This window comes from Boleophthalmus pectinirostris, unplaced genomic scaffold, assembly GCF_026225935.1.
Source record: "Boleophthalmus pectinirostris isolate CB_2022bp ecotype Guang Dong unplaced genomic scaffold, ASM2622593v1 HiC_scaffold_595, whole genome shotgun sequence".
NCBI lineage: Eukaryota > Metazoa > Chordata > Actinopteri > Gobiiformes > Gobiidae > Boleophthalmus > Boleophthalmus pectinirostris.
Window position 1 is genome coordinate 1 of NW_026571444.1, and position 25,000 is coordinate 25,000.

At 37.3% G+C, this 25,000-nt stretch overlaps 4 protein-coding genes across 7 annotated transcripts; 2 read left to right on the forward strand and 2 right to left on the reverse strand.

Annotated features, from left to right (window-relative positions):
* Nucleotides 1–61: 61 nt before the first annotated feature.
* LOC129411694 (myosin light chain kinase, smooth muscle-like) lies at nucleotides 62–6,179 on the forward strand (the record flags this gene model as incomplete). The annotated part of the gene is made up of 8 exons (XM_055163223.1): nucleotides 62–265; nucleotides 340–557; nucleotides 1,950–2,073; nucleotides 2,790–2,942; nucleotides 3,032–3,161; nucleotides 3,712–3,793; nucleotides 3,969–4,109; nucleotides 5,741–6,179. Coding segments are annotated over 8 exons (1,258 nt in total), but the record flags the coding sequence as incomplete, so codon positions are not given.
* Nucleotides 6,180–6,245: 66 nt separating this feature from the next.
* Nucleotides 6,246–13,458, reverse strand: coasy (CoA synthase). Its single transcript, XM_020918297.2, has 10 exons — nucleotides 13,262–13,458; nucleotides 11,581–12,286; nucleotides 10,311–10,525; nucleotides 10,024–10,155; nucleotides 9,170–9,359; nucleotides 8,229–8,293; nucleotides 8,056–8,140; nucleotides 7,854–7,951; nucleotides 7,107–7,253; nucleotides 6,246–7,028 (listed from the first exon to the last, which is right to left on the reverse strand). Exons 2-10 carry the CDS (start codon nucleotides 12,248–12,250, stop codon nucleotides 6,969–6,971), a joined length of 1,662 nt encoding a protein of 553 aa, XP_020773956.2. The 5' UTR covers nucleotides 12,251–12,286; nucleotides 13,262–13,458; the 3' UTR covers nucleotides 6,246–6,968.
* A 225-nt stretch (nucleotides 13,459–13,683) lies between these two features.
* On the reverse strand, nucleotides 13,684–17,003 carry zdhhc6 (zinc finger DHHC-type palmitoyltransferase 6). 4 transcript variants are annotated; one of them, XM_020918251.2, is made up of 11 exons: nucleotides 16,873–17,003; nucleotides 15,840–16,370; nucleotides 15,678–15,769; nucleotides 15,440–15,599; nucleotides 15,205–15,363; nucleotides 15,073–15,126; nucleotides 14,820–14,987; nucleotides 14,697–14,738; nucleotides 14,460–14,605; nucleotides 14,342–14,388; nucleotides 13,684–14,272 (listed from the first exon to the last, which is right to left on the reverse strand). In XM_020918251.2, exons 2-11 carry the CDS (start codon nucleotides 16,104–16,106, stop codon nucleotides 14,172–14,174), a joined length of 1,236 nt encoding a protein of 411 aa, XP_020773910.1. In that variant the 5' UTR covers nucleotides 16,107–16,370; nucleotides 16,873–17,003; the 3' UTR covers nucleotides 13,684–14,171. The 4 variants fall into 4 exon arrangements, with proteins under 4 accessions (XP_020773910.1, XP_055019201.1, XP_020773909.1 ...); XM_055163226.1 differs by having other exon boundaries at nucleotides 14,342–14,397; XM_020918250.2 differs by having other exon boundaries at nucleotides 14,460–14,608.
* Nucleotides 17,004–17,021: 18 nt separating this feature from the next.
* LOC129411695 (vesicle transport through interaction with t-SNAREs homolog 1A-like) lies at nucleotides 17,022–19,952 on the forward strand (the record flags this gene model as incomplete). Its single annotated transcript, XM_055163227.1, has 3 exons — nucleotides 17,022–17,316; nucleotides 19,230–19,288; nucleotides 19,842–19,952. Coding segments are annotated over exons 1-3 (264 nt in total), but the record flags the coding sequence as incomplete, so codon positions are not given.
* Between the last annotated feature and the right edge of the window lie 5,048 nt (nucleotides 19,953–25,000).

A 25,000-nucleotide genomic window follows, 5' to 3' on the forward strand; every position in this document is an offset into this window, starting at 1 on the left:
CTACTATTCCAATAGCTCTATGTTGTCTGTATAATGTACTAATTTACTCATTTTTTTGCAGTGGGAAGTTTGGCCAAGTTTACAGGATGACCCACAAAGAAACTGGTGATATTTGTGCTGGAAAATTTTACCGTGCCCGAACCTCAAAAGACAAAGCTGCTGCCTTGAAAGAAATCGAACTCATGAACTGCCTTCATCATCCCAAACTGGTCCAGTGCTTGGCCGCTTATGACACTCGCCCTGAGATAGTTATGGTCATGGAGTAGTACGTAATCTCTTTTTAATCTCTTTATAAACTCTGTAGTCTGTTGTTTTGTGTTTATTAGTGTTGTCTTGAAGTATTCCAGGTGGTGAGCTCTTTGCACGAATTGTTGATGACAACTTTGAGCACACGGAGCCGACCTGTGCACGCTACATGCAGCAGATCTTGGAAGGAATGCAGTACGTCCATAAGCAGAATATTGTTCATCTGGATCTCAAACCTGAAAACATCGTCTGTGTGGACACTACCGGCACAAACATTAAGATAATTGACTTCGGGCTGGCCAGCAAACTAGGTATGTAATTTATTCTAAAAAAAACATATTTTCACCACTGACAAAAGACTAGATTATCACTTCATTACTTGAGAGATTGATATTTTTGGCACCAAAGGAACTGATCATTTTGCTTTGGTTGATAATGTGTTAAAAAGTTGGATTAGAGGTGTATAAAAATGTAATAATTTGAGTTTGTTGGATTTTAAAACACTTAAAAAGGCTGTAAAACGAGATAATTAAAATAAAAATTTGCTCTCTGATCGTTCATAAGGGTATAAAATGATATTTCTTCAATTAATGTGTAGTAAGGAATTGAACAAGTTAAAACCAATGCAGAATATTTGTAAATTTAATTTAATGGACCCATATTATGACTATAATGATTCTTTGATGGTGATGCTATTTCCTGATCTATGTTGTTTCCTCATCGCAAACATACCCCAAGTCTCAAATAAAAAACACACTGTTTTTCAACTCCATACACTTTCACTAAAGTCATTTGAATACTTTCAACCCCAGAATTTCAAATCTCTACTGTACTAAAGGTATATGGTAGCTGTTAACTTGAAAACTGCTGCTTCATGACATCATGAGGTGGAACAGAACATTTTGAGTTTTGAAGATGTAGACAGCCCAATAATGCCAACTCCAGGTATGTTTTTAAAAAGGTAACAATATTATAATATGGTTTAAAGCTCAGGACCTTTTAAAAAAAGTATTTAAATCTTTTTTTAACTTTTGTCAATTTGATACAAATTTAGCATCAGCTGAAACACAACTTTCTAAAAACCCTTTAGCTACATCAACATTTGAACTCTGTACAACATATTCAGGGTTTCTGTGGTTGTCTTGACAGTAGATTCCTTGTTTTAAAGATCGTATCATTCAGTTCTAAAAGTAGCAGCTTGTTGTGCAATGTCTGTCTTGAACCTAAACCAGGACATTACAAGCACATTGTCACTTTTCTGATGGATTGCCATAATAAGTTTAGTATGAGTGTCGTCATCACAAAATATGATGTATCAGTATTGAATTGCTCAAATAAACTTTACTGGTACATGCATTTAGGTTGGTCTGAAATAGTCTTTGAGATGTGTCTGTAACTGAATTCCCTCAGGGCTGATCAAATATTTCAGATATGTAAAGTTGTCGTGACAGTAATTGTTTTGAAGATATGATCTGTCTGTCCTAAAAGTTTTGCAGCTTGTTATGCAATGTCTAACTGCTGAAATGACGTCAGCTAACTGGATTCAGAAAGCTTGAATTAATCTGCCTCAAACTTGCAGCACCTCTTCTAGTCTGGGTGGTCTATTTATAGTTGAGGATTAGCCAAATACAAACATTCAAACTCCAAACCAAATATCCTGAGTCTGTATTTCCTTTTTTGTGGTGTTATTGTTTTGTTTGTAGAAGCCGACAAACCTCTCCTGGTGATGCATGGGACGCCGGAGTTTGTGGCCCCAGAGGTGATCAGTTATGAACCCGTGAGTTTGGAGACGGACATGTGGAGCATTGGAGTCATCTGCTTTGTTCTGTAAGTCACTCCATGAGTTTTAAAGCTGCACTATGTAACTTTTCAGGTTTTGTGCGTGATTGTTTCCATGGAGATGTTATTGCTTTGCCTGCAATGTTCCACAGTATGGCATCATTTCATTCTTTAATTTGTTAAATTACAGGTCTTGGGAAAACTTTTTTTTTTGTGAGTTGGCTCTCCTCCACAGATCTGACATGTCACTTGACTTGTCTTCATGGAGAAAGATGAGTTTGTCATACTGTGGAAAACCGATAGCGTCTCCATGGTGACAGCAGGTGACAGACCCTCCACCAGACAAGAAAAACTTAAAATGAAAAGATAACAGCCTTAATTCCTAAATTTGGTGCCCTCTGCTGGTGGAAATATAGTACTACTTTTTTTTGACATTTTCACATCAGCACAATTTCAGGTGCATGTGAGTAAGTTAAATATGTGGTTTACACAATATTGATTAATTACCAGAAGAAATAAATCAATCATTTCACTACATATGGTAAAAAATATTGCTTGGTATTCTCTAAATGCCCTGAATATTTTTACTGTTATGAATACCTTATAGATCATAATGCATAGAGTAAAATAAATAAAATATAAAATGCCTAAAGCTAAACACATTTAGCATAAACACATAAACGCATAAATGCATAAAGAAGTTAATCTTCCAAGTTGGTAATTACAAGAAGCCTGTCCCCTCAGCAAACCTTTTTGTTTTTTAGGCTCAGTGGAGAGTCCCCCTTTCAGGGCAACAACGACGCTGAGACTTTTGCTTTTGTCACTGCGGCGAAATTTGAGTTTGACGAGGAGAGTTTTGAAGACATCTCTGACGAAGCAAAGGATTTCATTTCATCATTGCTAAAGAAAGATCCAACGTTTGTAAAAATCTTGTTAACATGTATTCTTTGAAAACATGAAAATGGCATGCAATGTAACCGTTTTTCTGTGATGTTTGTGATTGTAGAGACAGATTGTCCTGTACTGACGCTTTGGCTCACCCCTGGATGGCCTCTTTCACCCCACTGTTGCGGAGACCAACCAAATCTTTAAATAAGACAAAAATGCGGCGCTTCTTGGCCAAACGAAAATGGCGGGTAAGATTTATAATTTTTTTTCATCACTTTTTCTCATCACTTTTTCTCATAACATTAGAGCATACATCATTGTATTGTTTGTCATCCACTTGAATTTGACCCTACAATTTTTCTGGAGCTGGGTCTGACACCTGCTACATGTTACTGCATCGCCATCACGAGGTGGAACAAAGTGTTTTTTGTCTGAGAGGAGAACTGAGCCTTTGTGCTTTAACCGGAATTGTTTTGTTTCATTCACACGTTTTTGTTTTTGATGAGGAAACGACATTATAACATAGATCAGAAAACAGCGTAATAAGAGCGCTTTAATGTATATGTGTATTATATAGTGACTGTGTGTGAAATTTTATGTCACGAAAACCAAATTTCCTCTCGGGGTCAATTAAGTTTACCTTACCTTATTTGGTGCCCTCTGCTGGTGGCTACATTTATTAATTTCACCACTTTTTCTCATGATAACATTTGAATCCATTGTCACATAAAGTCCTGGAGCTGTTGGTTGCGAGTGCAGTTTGTCATCCACTTGAATTTGACCTTTTTAAACTTGCAGAAAGCTGGCAAGGCTGTCCTGGCCCTGAAGCGAATGGCTAACCTCTCCAACAGGCCTGACTCCCCTGGCAGCTCCTCAGAGGGTAAGACCGATAACGCGCCCACATACACACAACTACATACAATGGTATCTTGTCCTGGGGCGGAGCTGCATATGGGAGGGTGACTCAGTTTCAGATTGTCACTTCAAGTTTAGCCCTTTGTGATCAGGAATGTCTTTGTTTCTTCTTCTCTCTTCGTCGTCTCTCTCTCATCTAGAGCCAGGCTGGAGCCAAGAGGCAGAGGAGGCCATCCGCTCTTTGGATAAGCAGCTCCAGTGCGAACCGCGTTTTCACCAGACTCTGAAAGACACAACTCTGCCCAAAGGAGCCACGGCTGAGCTCAAGTGCCTCATCAATGGTAAGAAGTGGTGGATCACATGCAGTGAAGTAGGGGCTGGGTTTTATGGCCAAAAAAAAAAAAAATCACCTTTTCACATCACATCACAATTTACAATTGAGTTGTAGGTTTTACTCTTAAACCAAATGTTAAAATGTTCAATTATTCAACTATTATTCAACTATTTTGATTTTCATTAAAGGTCCTATATTTTGCAAAATTGTCTCTTGTGACCTTTAAGCCATGCTATAGTGTTGTTACCTCCTCAAAAACGTGCCTGGCGTTGTGTTTTGTTTCATTCAGAAATGCTTGTCTATTATTAGTCTGTCTATACATCTCCAAAGCTCAAAATGCTCTGTTCCACCCTGTGATGTCATGAAGTGGTAGTTTCCAAGTTAACAATTTAACATTTAATAGTTTTACTTTTAGTTCAGAAAAGATTGGCAATTTCAGTCCTGAAATCATCCAAATGATTCTAGGTGTATGGAGTTTAAAAACACAGGGGAGCCCTTCCTGTATTACCACATGACATCACAAGGTGGAACAGAATGTTTTCTGTTTGACAGAAGAACTCCTGAATCCCTAAATACGCAGGAGTTGTGTGTTAAACATGTATGAATGAAACAAAACACAACTCCAGGTATGTTTTTGATGATCAGATCAGAAAATAGCAAAATATGGACCCTTTACATTCCATTGGAAAAAGCAAAACAAAGATATTTTAAATTTTGTTTTCCAAAGTCTGAACTCTGCTTTTACAGACACAGGGTTGACTGCAGACCCCTCATAAAAATGCTTATTGCAATATAAAACTATAGAACATCCATTTGATTATCATTAAATTCATAGCACCACATTGGAAATAATTCCATTAGAATTTTTAATTTTAACTCCTGTACAGAATATCTGATGCTTTAGAAGCAATGATCAGGAACCACCAAATAAATGACTTAGTTGTTGACCTTTTACCAGATGAGAGAAATGAATAAACGTAACTGTAAACTGCATATACTCAACTCAACTATATTTCTATAGTGCTTTAAAAACAACACAGTCGACCAAATTGCTGTACACAAATGAAAGAGAATTCATAACAGACAGTGACAAATGGTAAATACTCAACCCACAAACAGAGTTAAAAGCCAAGGAGAGAAAGTGAGTCTATAGGAGAGACTTAAAAACAGGGAGTGAGTCAGCCAGAATCAATGCGAAGGAGCCCAGGGGCCAGTGAAGAGACTGAAGGATGGGGGACATGTGGTCAAATTTACATGATCCAGTTAAAAGTAGCTGTAAATAGGACAGTGAGCTATTGCTGTGTCCAGTGTAACGTGAATTGAAATAATCTAAATGAAAGAGGATAAAAACATGGATTAAAGTTTCAAAGTGACAAGATCTCATTTTATCAATCTCATTTACTTTGGCAAGTTGCCTCAACTGAAGTAAGATGTAAACACTGCAAAATAATTTCACCAACATATTTATAATTATCTGTTGGTGTATCTGGTATCTGGTGATTCCTCTAACCCTAACAATTCTCCTGTGTTTAACTTTGTGTTGCAACATTGTAATTTCCCCAGTGTGGGGCAAATGCATTTTTTTGTTGCTCATTACGTACAGCATATTGAATGTTTTTTTATTCATCACTCTTGTAGGTTATCCAGAGCTGCAGGTGAAATGGCTTCAGAATGAGAAGGAGGTCCTGGAGTCGTCTCGAGTGAGAAAGGAAATAAACAAAAATGGAGTTTGTTCTTTGGTTGTGAGTGATGTGAAACCCTCTGACTCTGGAGTGTATGTGTGCAGAGCCAGCAACAAGCTCGGAGAGGCCATGTGCTCGGCCAAACTGACTGTAACCCACTGAACGAAATTTCACAAAGCTATATTAGAAGTTTAACATATTTTGTATATTAATGTGTGGTTTTTGTATATTAAAGAGTGGTTTCAGTACTAAAGCTATGAATGTACAGATTAACTATTATTAAACTCACTCATTGAGGTCAACAACATTTACAAGTATTTGCACTAGAATATTTTAAATAAACACAGAAAAAGAATCATTTTTAATGATTTTGGTATTAAGTTTGGTGTGTAAGTCTGCTTTATAGACATTTTGTAGTTCACAATCAATGCTCTAGTCTAATAAATGAGAACAAGCATTCCAGTGTTTTCCCACTTTTATTATTAAACCTCTAGTCCATAAAAGCATTTGATAGGTACATCTGAAATCATAGACTTTTAAATCTACATGCTTTGAAATATTAATATAAACTTGAAAAGAACACAAACCATGTCTAAAGTACCTATATAAGAAATATCTGGAATTTGACAGATGCGCACACAAATTCATATAAATTGTTAATTTCGGTTAGAAATTTTCCAGCCACATAAACATACACTTAGTCTCTCATTACTTGCATCAACTCAAAAATTACCATTTGTAAATAAACCAAGAAAACCTCGTACCATTCCATTTGAACTTAATTGCCTTAAAGAACCTCTCAGTCTGGATCGTAGACTGTACATTCATGTTAATACAGTGTATGTATTGTTTGATAGTGTTGGATAGGATTTTAAATAAACTCACAAACTGACCTTAAAATGTTGCAGCATAGTTAAGGATTAAATATTTTTTAATTTAATAATTAAATTAATCTGACTAAAGATTAATTTTTGATATCCTGGACTATGTTACTGTTATAGCAGAGTATGTCAGTACAGTATACCAATAAAAAAATCTACATTAGGAATAATATGTTTTTGTTGTTTTTTGCAAGTGGCACAGTTCACTTTAAGGCAACATTTCCTTATATAGATTAGGCAGTTTTGAGTCTTTGGATCGGCATGCACTCCTCCTGAGCAGAGTACCCTGACCCATACAGGCATCTACTGTCCCTCTAGTTTTTGCTGGATTCTTTTCTGTAGTAAATTCCACGCTTTTAAAACCTACAGAACAAATGAATAATGCACAATTAAAAATTATAAATATTGTCTTCGTGATAATTCTACTTCAGTGTTTCTGACCTGTTTTTGGGTCACTTCTGGTTCCCACAGTGTAGTCAAAGCCACATTGGCATATTGCACCTGTTTGGAGTTGGACCACTGGCTGTGCAGCCTCCTCAGGGCATCCTCTGTGCTCACCCCATCACGCTCCCTTATCCGTGACACTGCCTGTAAATGGAATCACATTTTCTTTAAGTTTATGTCTCCCTCTTGTGGTCAGCCATAGGCACTACATTTGTTATTAGGTAACTGTTAAAGGGCCCATATTACACTATTTTCTGATCTATCTTATAATGTTGTTTTCTCATCACAAACACAAAGAGAGCTGTGTTTTGTTTCATTCACACATGTTTTACACACAAACCCTGCACATTTAAGATGAGTTCTTCTCTCAAACAGAAAACACTATGTTCCACTTTGTGATGTCATGAGGTAATACAGAAAGTGCTCCACTGTGTTTTAAACTTCATACACCTTCACTAGAATCATTTACATAATTTTCGTCCGGGAATTACCAATATCTACTGAACAAAAGGCAAATGGTAGCGGTTCATTTAAAAACTACTGCTTCATGACATCACAAGGTGGAACAGAGGATTTTAAGGTTTGGAGATGTAGACAGACTACTCAAACATAAGCGAATGAAGCAAAACACAACTCCAGATATATTGTTGATGAGATTACAGCATTATACCATGGTTTAATGCTCAGAAAAGTCCATTTTGTGTAATATAGGACCTTTCATGGAAAATGTAAACTGAAATATACCTCCTCCTCAGGGATGACCGTAACCCAAACTTCATGGACCATATCATTCCAACCGGCCTCCAAAAGAACTGCAGCATCCAGCACACAGACTTGTTTACCTAAGATGAGAAAAATTTGTGATTATGACATAAATTATGTAAAGTATGCATACACAATTAGAATATATATGTTGCTACTTGTTACAGAATGACTCACTAAGTACCTTCATCTCTTGCTTGTTGGATTCGGTTTTTAACCAACAAGGCGATTTCAGGCCACACTATGTTCGTTAGAGCTTTTAACTGTTCCTGAAAAAAAATCAACACATGGGACATTATCTATGAATCTATTTCATTTTCATAAAAATATGAGGAAAAAAAGTACAATGCAAGGTACCTGATTTCCAAAGACTTTACTTCCCAATGCTCGTCTGTTAATTGTTTTATCCTCATTAAGGATATCTACAATAAAGAAAACAAATGTATGCTTTTAAATCAAATGTTTTTAAATCGCAAAACAAACAAATTACTTATGCACCAAAAACAAGATTTGATCACAATTTTATTATTTTAAACAAGTGTATTTATTTTTTTGTATATTGATAAACAAGGGGGGAAGGCGGTTTTGGGTCCTGATTTTGACATGTCTGTGATGGAGTACCTTAAGTGACACTAAAATATTGTGTTTATAAGGTGCAGTTCAAAAATTGTCATCTGTCAAAATAGACTGAGAGTGTTTGATCAGAGAGTGAACGGAGCCACTTAAGAAGATATATGGCCCATTTGAAGTGCCACATCACAGCGAGGAGATGGACTGGATTCATCATATGTTATGAATCAGTGTCTCTTCAAATATAACATGTCGCTCTGTGCTAGTTTGTCACTGAACCAATCAAACATGTAAAAGCCAAAAGCCATTCCATCATCTTTCATCAGTCATCAAAGCTAGGACCTCTACTTCCACTATTGCCCCCAATATGTCAGTCAATATTGTTTTAAATACTAAAAAAAAAATACATACTTCTTCTAAATTACAATGGACTTGCTTATAACATGTAGGCTGATGTAATTTTTTTGAGAGTATAAGGATTGGTGAACAACAGCAGACAGAATAGATGGTTTCTTAGTTTCTTAGCACTTTTCCTTAGGCATATTTTTGATTATGTAAACTTCAGCAATTTCATGATCTTGTGATTGCAATTTGAATAACTTCAGTGTCACCCTTTGGTCAACAAATTGCTGCAGAAGGAACGCCTTCAGTCAAACAAGAATTTCTTAGGTCTAGTGCAAATTACAGATCACCACATAAAACAGTGCATCCCTTCTTCGCTCCCTCACCTGAGCCAAACACCTGCAGTACTCTGTGGTAGGCAGCTCTCCCGGGCTCATACACCTCATGGCCCAGTTTGTCACAGTCGATCCGAACAGCTCCCAGCGCCTCCAGACGTTTAGCAATGGAGCTCTTTCCACTGCCACTGCCTCCCGTAAGACCGATCACGTACGGGAGGAGAGGGAGATGAGATGAATCCTAAAACATAAACAAAACAAAACAAAAAATTTGAATTCTAAATTCCATTACCAATAACAAAGGATGGGTGATATGCCAAATAATGTATATCACAATTTTCTAGAGCTTAGATTCACAATCTGCCCAAAGTAGCTTTCTAGTGTTTTTGAGCTGTAACTAAAGTTATCTGGTCCCTGAGTGTTGGTACAGATTTGCAGTAATTGATTAAATCTGCCTCTGACTCTCCCATGACAGAAGTTGACCAATAAGATGATTGGCTGGGAAAGTATCCTGAGTTTAAGCATAAGCATAAAACAGTATCATAATATGATAATAACCCCAAACCTTGTAACTGGGATCAGATCACAATAAAATTTTTATTGTCATTTCATCCAGCCCTACCGACAAGTCAACTATATGTAAACAAAAACTGACCACAAAATATTTAATACATATTTGAATTATAGTCAGGCTTTATAAAATTAAATTATATAGCTGCAGTGTGTTGTACCAAAAATACCTGATTTTGATTTTTTTCTTTCCATGTCATACATTATTTTAATACAAGTGAACTTTTCCTACAGCTAATGAGAAGTTCCACTAGTTTAAATCAATCTCATCAAGACATAGACCATGTGCATTTGTGTAGGTCTTGAGATCGTACAGAAGTTATTTAGTGACATACTTTGGGTTGGGTAAGAAGTGTCCCCAGTAAACGCGTCCGGAAACTGGAGGAGCTGATTTTCTCCTCTTCGATTTCAGAGTGGTGTGCATCTTTAAGCAGCTGGATTTCATGAAGGACAAGCGCTGGAAGACCCTGACAAAAACAACCAAATTATCATATTGGATACTTTTTAAAATGTCAGATTTGCCAACAAACCCAGAGTCAATTGTATGCAGTTTTGGCAATATAGTCACATTACACAAAACAAAATACATTAGAAAATCAGTACAAAGAAACTGCTGACTTACATTTTCAATGCGTTTCTTGTTGACAGCCTCGCCTCCTTTCCTGGTCTCCTCACTGACTACAATACACTCCAGCAGAGGGTCTTCCACTGACACTCCAAAGGGGTCATCCAGAGGCACGATCTCCACCTCCAGAGAGGGCTTGACGTCCTGAAGAAACTCCTGCAGTTTTTGGACACGCACAGAGTAGGGCTCGATCAGCTCCTTCAGCACTTTCTCTGACAACAAAGAGAGACACTGTTAGGCATGGCAAAAAGTGTGGAATTTTTTTCTCATATTTGTCACTTCAGTTTTGGATAATTTTAATGAAATCAGTCACCAATATTCTAGTAAACAGTAAACTTACAAAATGTGCCATCTAGGTTAGTCAAAAGTATTATTAAAACTAGTATTAAAATTAGATATTCATGAGTAGAAGTATCAATACTAAAAAAAAAATCACATTTGCAGGACAGAAATGAACCTTTTCTGAATAGCTTTAGAATGATCTTGAGCTGTATCAGCATAAGACCACATAGACTAATATACACCCGTGAACCACTATGAAACCTTTAACTTTTTTTTAAAGACAATAGAGTAAAGTGTATTTATCTTGTTGACATGTTTCAACTGTGTCAACTGTCCTGTTGACCTTTCTGAAGATGGCTTGCAGCTAGCAGCCGAAACATGTCAACCAGGTAAATACACTTTACTGTACTGTCTTTTAAAAAGAACCCAAGAAGTTAAAGTACATAAGAAGAACATCTTTAGCATTATGTAGCCTACCTGGGCAACTGAGTGATTACATAGATATAAGACTGCATGGTAATATAAAAGAAAGCACCAGGATTTAATGTTGACATTCTAGTCTAAATAAGGGGTGCTTTTTTCCCCCTTTTTATCATAGTGGTATTGGAATCGGCACTGAATATTGGGTCTATTCCACAGTGTCGGAATCGGGTTTGAAATTTTAACATCATGTTTTCTGCTTACAGGCAATTGGTCAGTAATTGGTCTTGCATTGCTGAGGCCTGCAGTGGATCTATATGCAAATATAATATCTGAGTTGTTAAATATTTACAAATGTTTTGGACACAGTTTTTTACAAAGTTAAGTAAAAGAAAGGGGCTTTAACTGCATTTTAAGATACCAGAAGAACTCCATATAGGAAAGACATGGAACAATGGTTAATCTTCCTTAGAACTGCTGATCAATTACATATTTTCAGCATTCTTTATCAGTGAATCATACTTCAGGATTACAGCATGTATAGACCATGTGGCTTAATACTTACTTCTTATCATAGCTTGGTCACATACACCTATAAGGAACCTCCTATTGGCCAGTAAGCACGATATGTTGAGCAGTGTCCGGTGAGCTCCATGTAGCCGGTCAAATGTCCCACCTACAACCACATCATTGTACGTTTTCATCGGCTCCAATGTCTCCTCTGGCTCCTCTTGGTCAACATTTTCTTCTTGTAAATTCACTAACTGTGGATGAAGCAACACTGAGGACAACGAAGGGCTACAAACATAACAGCGCCCAGTGTACCTTTGTAGACACTGAGTAACTTGATGCGTTTGGCTTGTATCCAGTAAAGGAAAGTCTGTTAATACTACTTCTGGAGAGTGTGAAAGAGACTGTGGAGTGGGAAAGGGACAGTTTGGGATAGCAGCCGATTGAGCGCGAACATTCGTAAGCAAAACCCGTACGTCTAAGTGGCCACATATATCTGCTGCGTTGTTATAAAGGCGTGTAATAAGTTTGGATAGGTCCACTACTGGAGGGATATACACTGGTCTTGCCTGGGACTCCTTGCCCAGATTGAGTCCAGGGTGAAGGTGGACATAGAGGGTGCGTTCAACGAGCTGAGCGGCAGAGGTGAGGACTGGAGCGATGCGAAGAGGGAGGGTGTGGAGGGGAGACGTCAGCACCAGGACACCAGTGCTGAACATTGACATCTTGCTGCTGGCTTGATATTCCCAAAACACAAACTCCTGGAGGACATTGGGACATATGAATAACAAGATCAAACAAATTATAGTCACCTCTGTGTTTCAAATATATTTAAAGGTGCATTAAATGTACTTCTGGTGTGAGGGTAGAGATATTATTGCATTGCCTGGAATATTCCACAGTACTGCATTAAACTTCTCTATCTTGCGTATATTCAAGCACAAGTGTTTTTATCATGCAAAAATGCCTTGAAAAATATGCACTTTATTGTGGGTTCGGTCGGATAAGTAAAGGATAAGTAAAGTTGGATAAGTTGTGGAGATAGATAAGCTGCCATACTGTGGAACATTCTGGGCAAAGCAGTAACATCGCTAAGGAAACAAGCAGGAGTCGGACTCTTGACAAGAAATGTTACATAGTGAACCTTTAACCACACTTTAGTATGTATAAGAGAATCATTGACAACTGGTGTTAGAAGGCAGCATGTACTTCTTATGATGCACTCATTATAACACTATTACAATGGAGCAGGAGTGTGTGGATTAGAGATCTTTAAATATAATAAACAGAAAATGCAAGAAATAGGGGTAATTGGTAATCTTGCTCGCCTTGCTATTCTTGCCTCACCTTCAGACGGGGTACAAGGGCTAAACTAGCTGGGCCACATGCTATAGGGCAATACATACTGTGGTCTTGGAGAAGGACTTGAAGAGCAAGCTAAAGCTATAATGATCTTTAAGTAAACACGTTTTCAACACAGCAGCCTAATAACACAAATTCTAAATTGCAAGTATAAAACATGAAGAGCGACTTCAAGTGTGTGTGCTGCCATTTACCAGCTATCACAAATGTTATGATGTTGATTATTCAAAAGCAAATCTTATAGTACATTCTTTGTAGCCTGTAAAACAACACTCGTAACAAATAACACGTTTGGGTGTTGTCGGCCTCTACACTACTGTAATTCGCTAGTAAATACCTTCATATAGCTGTTTTGCTAGGTAGCTCCAGCTTACCTGTGCTGATCAGCGATCTTGTTTACGCGAAAATGATAAATATAGTAGCTACTAATATTCACATGACTTCAGACGACATTATTTTTAAACATATAATGTGCAGAGGGGAAACGACAAAATCCAGTCTCCCTAAAATGCCAAACATCCAGTGGCAGTCACTCATAAGGAGGAATAGTAGGGGAACTGACCACGTGGTATTTGACGTAAAGTCTGATTGGTTGAGAGCACCGCTACGATACATGGGAATTGTAGTCATTTTACAACAACTTTAAAAAAAAAAAAAAAAAAAAAAGACTCTTTGATACACAAAAAGCCAGGTTGTTCAAATAAAAATGTTGTATATCTTATTATCCCAATATCTTAAGTGTTATTAAATGTACTTTTGGTGTGAAGAAGTCAAAAAGAAGAAACAAGAAAATAAGCCTTTTTTAAATATTTATTTCACTTTTTTAAATTAAAGGCCAAAAACTTGTTTTTAAAAATATAATAAAAAAACAAAACAAACTGCACGTGTTTTGTAGAAAGTGTTGCATGAAAGGACCCAAGAGTTCACCGGGCAGAGGCATTGCATACTTAGCAGAGAGAGAAGGATGTCAGGCAAGTATAAACAACAATTCAAGTAAAAGTAAAGAGTAATCATAATAAAGTTACATTTAAGCCTTGTGGCATTTCTTGGAAATTAAGATTGCTGGCATTGTACTTGTGGCAAGAGTTAAAGTGATCGTTTAGGACCAGTTTTTTTCTAAACTAGATTACTGGCAATGGGAAGCTAATATAAGAAGACACTGATGTGCAAATACTGCAGAATTAGGAATGACAGTTTGTTTATAAATCATTTAAAGAAATGGAATGACAAAACTGGTCTTTATGATCAATTTAACTCATTTTTCATAAAGCCATTAGAAATGTTTTAATTGACTTTCTTGTCGCTGGTGCTATCACTGGCAGCTGTATCATAATGGCACTTCTCCACACATCGCCTTGGGAACCATCCTCTTACTCGATCTCCAGCTACAAATGAAAAAAAAAAGTTTAAGTGATTCAATTTGAATGAAAAAGATCATACGGATTTTGTTTTACCTTTCATTTGCTCTTCGCTCAAAACTTTGTCTCCATACATCCACCATCTATATAAGCTAACACTAGTTAGAAAGCCTTTCAAACTATATAAATTAAAATATACCAATTAATTACTTACTTTGTTCCACGTGTAGCCAGGATGGTGTCCCCTTTTCTTAGAGGGATTCTAGGCTCTTCAGTGCAGGGGGTTCTGAAAAAAGTTTGAAGGCCTTTGCTAATTGGACAGCAAGCTCCATTATATTCCTCTACTGCCTGGTATTGAACCTGCTGATTGTGGCATACATCACATCTGGTTATTCAATCTTCTGACATTTGAGAAAACTGCTAAAACATCTGCGGTGTTTATAATACTTACACTTCTCACTCTCTTGTCAGCTTTCTGTTTCAACTGTTCAATCTGTAAAAATACTTGTTGATATTGACTTAAACAAATTCAAGCTATATGCAAATTAAAAAAAACAAAACATAATATACTTACAGTTAAGGTGTACTGGTGACACTTTGCATGCACTGGCCAAACAATGCCGTCACCCTTGGGCATCCCTGACCAGGTAAAAACTTGCTTGAAGTTTAGCCAACGAGTCCCAAGATCATAAGGAAAGATCCACTCCTCTCCAGTTTGGTAGTGTTGTATTCTCTCTTTGGCCTAAAATGAATAAGGTACACAAGTGTTTATTAATCATAAAGAGATATACTGTATAAAAAATTAAGTGTGAAATAAATTTAGAAACCTTTTCCTCAATCCAGGACTCTATTGAGGTCTTGTTTCGAAGTATTACTTTCATCTTTAAAAAAAATCAAATTAAAATGCTTACTTGAAATTATACTTGATCGATATAATTATTAATAGAGTAAAGACTTACTTGTATGACAAAAAGCATACCAACAGCTATAGTGGTGCCCAGAGCCAAGCCTAAGGCAAATAATGTTGCTGCAAATACAGGTATGCTGAAAGGTATGAGAGGCTGGACGTGGTTCACCACACTCATATCAATCTTTACAGTGCTCCAGCCAAAGGAAATCTGTAGTTAGGACAAAATGTTGAATTGATATTATACTCTGAAGCGGTATAATAAGGAAAACTTAAACAAATCATACCCTCTCGTAAAGCTGGGTGTACATGGTCATAATAAAGATGAAGGCAGCATGTGAGCAGCCCAGAGGAGCCAACAACAGAAAACTTGTGAAATAGGCATGGTTTGTATGGCCACAGCAGTTATTGATCCAAGGACAGTGATGATCCATCTTCATGACACACCTTCCAAAGATCAGAAGATAAATAAAATTATTACTTTACAGTTCATTCAAAATAGAAATGTACGAAATACTTCTCTACCTGTTGCACTTGCGGCAATGGTGGGACCTTGGTGACTTAAACCCCTGGCACACACGGCAGTACTGCAGGTATTGACTTTCTTGTATGTTTTCCTGCCATAAAAAAATATTTTTTGCATTTTTAACTGTTATCTTAAAATGATTTGTTTTATTTCTTACTTACTGGTTTCCACCCAAGAGGGATATACCCCGGGCCAACAAACATAGCATTGAAGTAGTTGTACAGAATAAGCACCGTCCAGTTGATGAGCATTATGAAGTTAATGCTACCTCCTGTAGTGTCCAGTGGCCAGTACCAGATTATGGAGTCGAGTATGGCCATGGTGGAACATATAGCAATGACTGATAGAGCTATAATTGGTCCCCAGTGGCATAGTCTCCGAACCTCATGGAGGTTTTCAAATGTTATAATGGCTGAAAGGAAGTTCATTTTGACAAACAAAAAGACAATGCTTTTGCGTTCATGAAATGGATATTGTAATACTAGACGTGTTTCTTTCGTTCTCTGCTATCTTGAAAGGAGGTCAGTGCAGACAGTGCACATGATTTTCCTTGTCTCCTGCTTATCCGGCAAGCAGACTGGTCTTGAGTACCTTGGTATTTTTCTTCCCCATTGTTGTACAATCTGACAAAATGAAGCATTCTTGTTTAGCAATTTTAGGAACTATCCTTTTGACATGTTGACAATCTTGATCTAAAAATAAGAGACAAAACACACATAAAATAAGGCCACTGTAGGCTGTTTGCTAATAATGTTTTCATAAATAAAACTATAAATAGCTCTACTACCAATGCTATAATGATGAAGCCGGTGGCTTCATCATTATAGCATTCAGAAAGGCAGCAGTAATTAGCTGCTGTTGACAAGTGAGCTAATTGACGTAAACAAAATAGCAACAGTGTTGAGTACTGCAAACAAAATCGTGTATACGTTTATAGGTACGAAAGAAACTAGTACAAGCTAACCCCTTTAATAATAGAATTGTTCTAAAATATTGTCTATCGATTTGATTCCAACCACTTGAGCTAGCTGCTAGCCCCTGCCCATGGTAGACAAGACTATCGTATCTGATCTGAATAAAGTTACAGTGCCTCGCATCCATCCAAATATTAACGCACTATAATAACAAACACGCGGAGTATAATTTGCATTTGTTTACGGACAACCTACATAACTGTCACTTTAAATCACAAACCTGACCGCTTCCTTGGATTTTTTTCTTCAATTTCTTCAGCGGATGTAGGAACCTTTTCCCCTCCGATGTAACTATGCTTGTTCATTTGTATTTTCTGATGCAATGATTCAATCATTATTACGCTGTAAATAACAATCAAAACTGAGTATTTACATTTTTTATTTTGAATAGAATATGGTTTTATTCTGTACTGTTTTTTCGGAGACTAAAGTAAATTAAATAAACACGTTGTTTCCTATCGAGTCGATTTGACTGTGACTCAAGGAAGACAGCTGTTCATTCGAGCCGTGTTGTTTTTATCCTGAGCTAACTCTCTCGTAAAGAAACCTGTTTTAAACTTCTTTGTCAAAATGTCTTCTGACTTTGAAACCTACGAGCAAGACTTTGGGACCATCACAGCAGATGTAACAAACAAGATCGGCAGAATTCCCAAACTAAGTGGAGGTAAAACAAGCTAATTGTTTAGCACAAATGGCTAGCACTGTGTTAGCCGCTCAGCTGATGCGTACAGCTAACGGGAGCAAGTGTCATTTACAGAAAGAGGAATTTAATTAAAGCGCCAATTTATGCGCACGATCTTTAAGTATTGCTATATAAAACTGTCCCTCTAACAAGTTTCGACTCTTAACCTTTCACTACTCTGTTCCTGTTTGATGTACATTTAATTGCATTATTAATAACACTTCTGTAACTAATCTAGAGCTATGAACACGCTAAAAAATCTGTCAAAAGTCTGCTATATCAGATGCTGTACTTGAAATTCCACCCTATTATCTTCGTCTGCCTCCGCCCCGTTTTCTCTATCCAAAAGAAATTGGACAAAATATATCAAAAATATTAGGCGTTTATGTTAGTGAGGTCATTTTATTGTAAATAATAATAGTGATAAAAAACAGTCACTATCCTATATCTGTTATGGATATAGATATTTCCACTTGCTTATTGGTATATCACATTTCTCCATGTTTTTATAAAGCTGTTAAAATGTATTGTTGCTACATACTGTAAAATACATACTGGTTAAAAACTGTAGTCCAGCCTCATGACTTGTTTATTAACGTCCATCTGTTGATTCAGGCTCTTTTATATTTCTTCAAAGGAAGCTAGTTACGCTTCACTGCCTTATAGATTGGCATCAATGGCCTATATCTCCTTTATTTTCCACATTTTACATTTTTATTTACAGTGTTTCATTGAATTCATCACATTCTGGCCAAGCACTTTTGTCATGCCTATTGGTTTTGCCTTTACTGTCCATGCGCCTGTCAGCTGATGAACCCATGCTGTGTAAACTAGTGTCATTTACTGTCCTTCATTCATGCAACAAGCAAATGCTCCATGCAATAAGCAAAACTAAATCTTAACATTAAATTCTTAGTGTAGTGTCTGAGAATTTTAAATATTTGATTTAGATGTGTCATAAGAACATAAGATGTGTGTATCTTTTATCTAAATACATGTACAAAACTGGCTAAGCAATTTAGTAACATCTTATCCAATGTAATTTTATGTTGTGATACTGTGTTTATAGTGTGGAATTATTTTTGGCCTAAATCATTTAAAGGTGGACTATATTAAACTTCTGATGAGGGCTCCAATACCTCCTTGTCTACACAGAGGTATTTTGCTTTGCTTTTAATAGTGTTAAACCGATCTATCTTGCTTTTATTCAGTTTTTATTGCAAAGAAAAACAAATAGAGCAATTTAACTCTATTTGCTTGTCTCCGTGAAGACAGGACAAGCAGGTGGTGAACCCTGCACCAGAATAATTACAAATGTTTTTTTGTTTTTTTTTTGTATTCAAAACTTTTTTTCCACAAACTTTATCAACCATGAGAGGATATCAACTCAAACGGCAATGAGACTGTAACTCCTCTGCTTTAAATAACACTGTCTGTTGTAATGCGGGGTCCGTCTTGACTTCTTCCTGTGCCTCTTTTGAACTGCTGCTTGTCCTAATGAGTTTCAATGGGTAATGTTGAAGAGCAGCCACAGGGTTTAAGGCGCACACCGGCGCGTTAGTCATTCTACGCGGGCCTCTCACTCGCGGCAAACGGAGCGGAGCTGACACCTCCCTCTCCCTTTGAGGCTGCAGCGAGGTGTCTCACTGCTCCTCAACGCCAGCCAACAAAGGCCTCGGCGACGCCAATAACTACCAGACTTCAAATGTGGGCTTGTCGCATGTGCAGAATGTGTAAATATATCTTCAAATGTGTCCTCGCGTGTTGTTTTTTCACCACCACCCCTCCTCCGACTGCACTGTTGCGGGGGAGTCAGGCTGTTGTCATGAAGCGCTGTTCTCTCTGTCTGCTGATCAATATGTCGTTGTGACTTTTCCCTTCTTTTTTTCTTGCAGAGGAAAAGACACAGCTGGTTCTAAATGTCGACAAACAGCTTGAAGAAGTCAGAGAGTTGGTGGGTCTTTGATCAGTAATTTTCCATTTCCTAAATAATGAATTTGTGGAAAAGGGAAGGAGGGGACCTTTTTTTCAGTGACGCCAGACAACAAGCACCTGTGTGTTCTTCTGACTTGACACGCGCTTCCAAGGCGTTCTCCTCTCCTGATTACTTCCCACTAATTCGCTTTTAAGTGACACCCCTATGACATATTTCAAGCCATTATCTCGAGGTGGGAGTCTTGTAGCGGTTTTAGAAAATGAGCACCTGACTGAGACAAATTGTTGTTGCAGTTGTCTTGTTCTGTCAACGTGATTAGATTTTCTCCAAATCTTCTGCAGAGACCTGTCTAGCCACAGATCAAATGTACCACAGCTTCATTCAAAGTGACACAGTAGAGTCTATGTATGGAGCTACAATATATAGGATGTGTGCTTAGGGATAGTTCTCATACAGGGTTTGAACAAGTTTGTCAGGTTCTATCTTTAGCATGACAGCGGTATGATACAGATATGATCATTAAATATTTGTTTTGATGCCATTTGAATGTTAACATATGAATGTGTTGTAGCTGGAGCAGATGGACCTGGAGGTACGCGAGATCCCCGTTCAGAGCAGAGCCATGTACAACAGCAGACTGAAGAGCTACAAGCAGGAGATGGACAAACTGGAAAAAGACTTTGTAAGTAGTTTCCTGCACAATCAGCACCATGGACAGTGGAAGAATTCTGCACTGTAAAATATTATAAATAAAATAAATAGAGATGCATTGAGCCATTTATCCAGGCTTTTCACTTCCAGTACCAATATTTTTCCTTTTAAACAAAAATTGCAACAAAACCCATCCAAATAACTGTGTAAATGTTATGTATCCTTCAATAAAATTCTAAAAATACATTTCAAGTCCTGTTCCAACCACATATTGGTCCTTTGTTCATTTAATATTAGAATGCCTCACATCAGTACTATGTAAGGCAGTACAATAGAGCAAAAATCTGTAATGGCTAAATTACAAATTTACTGATTTGGTTTATTATTAAAACTGTAAAATGTAGGCCTCCATTTCTGGCAAAACCAAACCTCACATGTTCTCTCAACATATTTAACTAATTTATAGTTGATTCTTCCACTTTCTATGGTTTTAAAAGACTGTGTCATTATCCTACAACATGCAATTCTAAATAATGCTAACGGGAGCTCCCTTAATGATAAAAGTGTCCTCTTTAATGTCTTTATGGTCAATACTGATGCACTGTTTACTTCATAAATTCCCCCTCAGACCAAAGTAGAGCCCACAGAGCTGCAGATGTTGTGTTGTCTTTGGAGATTACCCTGTACTGTTGTGTGTATGTGTTTGTGTTGTGGAGGAGTTTGGCCTTGTTTAGTAATTCATAAATCACTGTATTCTTCCACTTGATCTCCAGACCCCATCAAAGCTTAATGAGGATCTTAGTCTTTTGGGTCACACCCTTGGCTCCTGATCCTTTTCATTCACAGAGCATTAATTAGACCATATCAACTCGATTTTCAAAGTTTTTAATTCAATACTGTATTTATTTTTCATAGTTTTTAACTCCTATTTACAACTTGCTTCACAACATGAACACAAACCCAGAGTGATCAGTTGGCCTTGAGTTTTACAACAACAGACATTGAAGGGAAAATCAATCCATAACCTCACAACATTGCCTTGACTGGAAGTTAAGACCATTAACTGTAATTCCAACTAAAACTCTTCAAAATGTTTTTTTTTTTATCCAGCCCCAAATTGTATTTTTAGCTAAAATTATTGCAGTATAGTTGTAATTATTTTTCTGACCTGAGTGATTCTAGGTGTGACTTATTGTTTATTATATGAAAGCTGGAACAGTACGGAATATTTTGAGGCTCAACATTTATCATGTGTCCATTTCCTTTACAATACTGGGGAGAGTTTTGCCTTTTTTATGTAATGATGTAAGATTTGAGCTGTAGAGAGTAGGTTAAATAACTTCTATGTCTGATTGTTGGTTCGTTTTACCATTTATTTGCTATAGCTTAGTGTCAGTGGCATAAACTATTTTCAGTATTATCTTTGATCGTAATATGTCTCTGTAGCAATATGTTGTGCTTCAAAATGTGTTATTGTGGCAGGCCTAGTGAATACTGCTAACTTATACTATTTGAATTTTGTCTAAACAAACCTAGATAATTTAACTAAGTGCTTATAAACTTCTTAGTGAGATCACAGGGGTGCCAAAATGGTTTGATTTTCTCACCATTGGAAATTAATTACTTCACAGTTGGACATATTTAACTTGCACTTCTCATGGTCCCATCTGAACATTTAGCCTGAATTGTTCAAAATTGAGGTTCTGATGAATATATCTCAAATTTTAACTTAACACATAATATATTCAACATTTTGTAACAGTGCTTCATCTCAGAACAATACCTTTTTTAATTTGGTGAAATCCATCTTGACCTAAGCTGTTTTTCTGTGACCAGTATCTGAATGTAATTCTAGTCTGACCACTTTAGAATGGCTGTAGTTGTCTCTGAGTATTCTTTAAAAGTACAGCTGCCTCTCTCGCTGTATCTCTCTCTCTTTCCCTGGTGTGGTGTACACTTTCTCTGCCTGTGCTCCGTGTGTGTGGCCTGGTCAGATCACAGTTGCATTTAAACCCTCAGCAGCCACTTGACACAGGAACACGGAGTTGAACCTCTCTGCCGTAAATCTGATGCAAGTGTTCAGAAGGCCAGGACTGCAGCTCCTCAGATGTGCCTCAGATGTGCCAAACGCTTTAGCCTCTCGCCTCCCGCTGGCCCGGAGAGGACATGACACTCTCAACCAAATCGCCTTTCTTTTTAATGTAAAAGGCCCAGGCTTTGTTGTGCTTTTGGCGGATATCAAGGCTCTCCCTCTGCTCCCTCAGAACCACCCCCTCCCTGTCTCCTTACCCCCCACCGGTCTCCCACGGGCGTCTCCAACCTTAACCCTCTTTCTTCACCCTCAGTTTGAAGTCTGCTACCACCGGTGTGCCAGCTGCACTCCTCGTTCTCGCACCTTTACAGACAATGTCCAAGGCAATCCAGACAGTTCCTCCCAACACACATCTCCCATAGTTTAGCCCAGGGTAACACACTGGATCTTAGACATGAAACTGTGCTCTACTTTATGTGGTCAAAATCAAGGCCTTAAAAAGAAAGCAATGCACAGGAATATACCAGGAGAAAGTAATTTTATTTTTATAAGTAAATCATGCATCAAAATGTTAAAATAACCCCCAAACAATTCTAACTTGTAAATTACATTTATTATATCTACCTTCACTGCTTTTAGTCTTTCAGGTTAAATCACATAAAAATGATGGTTAAGTTTTCAGATGCTGTTAATTCTACAATCTCACAATCCATCTAAAACAAATTATTCAGAAAGTATTCTTCCAAAAATATTGCTGAATTACAAAAAAGGCTAGTGTTACTGTATACTGTATGTGTAGTGAAATGTAATGTTGTTATTTTTAAAGTGCTATTATGAATAAGGTTTGAGAGAGAGAGAATTAAATAGTAAAATCCTGTAGATGCCCTGTAAAAGTTGCTTGTTGACAGCTGGACAGCAGGGGTCCAAAAGGTAGTGGCCCATGACAAATAAGCATGTAAAATGGGACAACAGTGGGATTGTGAAGTGAAGACGAAATTAAGAAGGACAATGAAAATCCGATTTGATGGCGCTGCCTTCAAGTCGTTGGCAGCAGAACGGCGTAGCTCTTAGCATCAGCTTTGATCAGGAAAAGAAGTTGTCTAACGCGGGCTTAATCTAATGAAATCTATCGGGTAAACAGAGGCGCCATCTTCAAAGGGCCTGGTTTGGTCTGTCCCAGTGGGGAAGGTGGGGGGCCACAGCTTCTGTTGTGTCTTACAAAACACAATACGTTTGGCTGGATGTGGCTCCAGCTCTGCAACTGTCTGCTGGATATCACGTGGGGCGATAACACATGATAAAAGTGTCAGCACAAAACTGTCACTAAATATCTTTGTCCCAGAAATGTACATGTGATTTTCTGTCAGACACCTCTTTTGTCTCTATGTATTTTGAATATCAAAGCCTTCCCACTCTTGTCCCCTTCTGAGTTTACATTTTTAGGCAGAAAATTAGAAGCTAGCATCCTCAAGTAACCTAATGTGCTTTTGCGGCTTATAATTTAAAATCTTTATGTTGTTGTCAAGGTTAGAAATCAAACTTTGAATCAAAACTTCTGGCACATTGTTGCTCTCAATATTCTTATTACTGTTGCTGTTACCCTACATTTCCAGTAGATGGCGATATTGGTCTAATTTTTGTCAGTTATTTAAAGGACATTTTCTGTTCCAATCGTCAGTTGCTTGGCCTAAAAATTAAATATTGTTGAGGATGACCCCTTTTAGTCTCCTATTGTTTATTGTATACTCAACAATATGCCCCAATGGCCCTTAAATTCGGTGAATATGATATAGTAGTGTTTTTGTTTTTTTTTACCTTGTGTGGTTATGAACCAGTTAGCTGTTCATTATTATGGGAAGTCAATAGCAGTTTTTCGGTCCAAGGATCTCCTCTATATTAGTTTCTGTGCAATTAATCTCAGGTCACTCTGCATTCTGTCATCATCCACAGAAGTACATTACATTCAGTTATAAAGACGTATTACAACAATCAGTGCAAGGTGTTGAAATGGATAAATCATTGTAACAGGACATAATATAAAAAAAATCATCTAACCTTGTGTCTAACTGTGTGTTGAAAAAGAATAATTGCTCAAAGAAACTTAATTTGCTCAATGTACAATACTTTATTTTAGTTATGAAAATATCTTCTATAACATCATAATGATCATATTTGAGTTTTACTTTTAATCACAGAGCAAATTCAATGAGGCATTCTTAGTCCCATTTTATCATTGTTGTAAGTTTGGTCATGTTCAAGTGGACTTTTCCAATGGCAACCTTGAAAAACTGAACAGTTGATTTGCAGATCTCCATTGAGTGCATAGACCAAAGGTGGTGTATTGGTATCAGAAGGGTTGAGTGACCTTCTGGATACGAGATATAGTAAGAGGTAGGTATTCATTCTGAACATTTTTGAAGGACTTTTAAACTCTCATGAGATAATTTCCGGTCAAACAAAATGCTTTTAATTCGTAGATTCACACCAAGAGGTCAAGGTGGTGTTATCATATTAATTTAGCTAGAGTAATGACTTTATAGAGATTTGCAAAGCCCTCCAAAGCTATAAGGATCATCGTGATATTATTCAAGTTTCAAATACGAACATTAGTGTAATTAAGAGTCCCATTTAGTGTGACCGCCGATTCAAGGTTGCAAAGACTTTCCAACTTATAAGTTACAAACTCCAAAAGTCACTGAAACTTGAAATGATTTTGCAAAATTGAGTCTATCCAAAATCTCTTCTTGTAATCCATGTTCGAAGTTGCATTATCACGGCCCCTGTCCTTCTTACTATGCTGACAAAACAAAGAAATCATGTATTGAACACTTCCAATCGCCTTAGGTTGCCTTGGTCTGCTTGTTCGTACTAAAGCATGTTGTTTTGAAGATTCATCAACACAACCAAAGCCTAATCATGCTTAACCAGTCATGAAAGGACAGTTGATTTGACAAGGATTTTCCCCCTATATTCTCAGATTGAAGATGTAAACAAACAGATCTTTCATTTGGAAATTGTCAAGCACTGTACATTCTCCATCAATGTTT

Bases quoted from the DNA above. Each gene is read 5' to 3' on its own strand.
- zdhhc6 (XM_055163225.1), bottom strand. From the start codon at position 16,106: ATGAACTTCCTTTCAGCCATTATAACATTTGAAAACCTCCATGAGGTT. The intron at 15,600-15,677 runs GTAGAGAAGTAT...GATCTTTGGAAG, and splicing joins CATTGCCGCAAGTGCAACAG to GTGTGTCATGAAGATGGATC. The intron at 14,609-14,696 runs GTAAGTATTATA...TGCCACAATCAG, and splicing joins CTGACAAGAGAGTGAGAAGT to CAGGTTCAATACCAGGCAGT.
- coasy (XM_020918297.2), bottom strand. From the start codon at position 12,250: ATGTCAATGTTCAGCACTGGTGTCCTGGTGCTGACGTCTCCCCTCCAC. The intron at 8,141-8,228 runs GTACCTTGCATT...ATTTTTTTTCAG, and splicing joins GTAAAGTCTTTGGAAATCAG to GAACAGTTAAAAGCTCTAAC. The intron at 7,254-7,853 runs GTATATTTCAGT...TTCCATTTACAG, and splicing joins CGGTCATCCCTGAGGAGGAG to GCAGTGTCACGGATAAGGGA.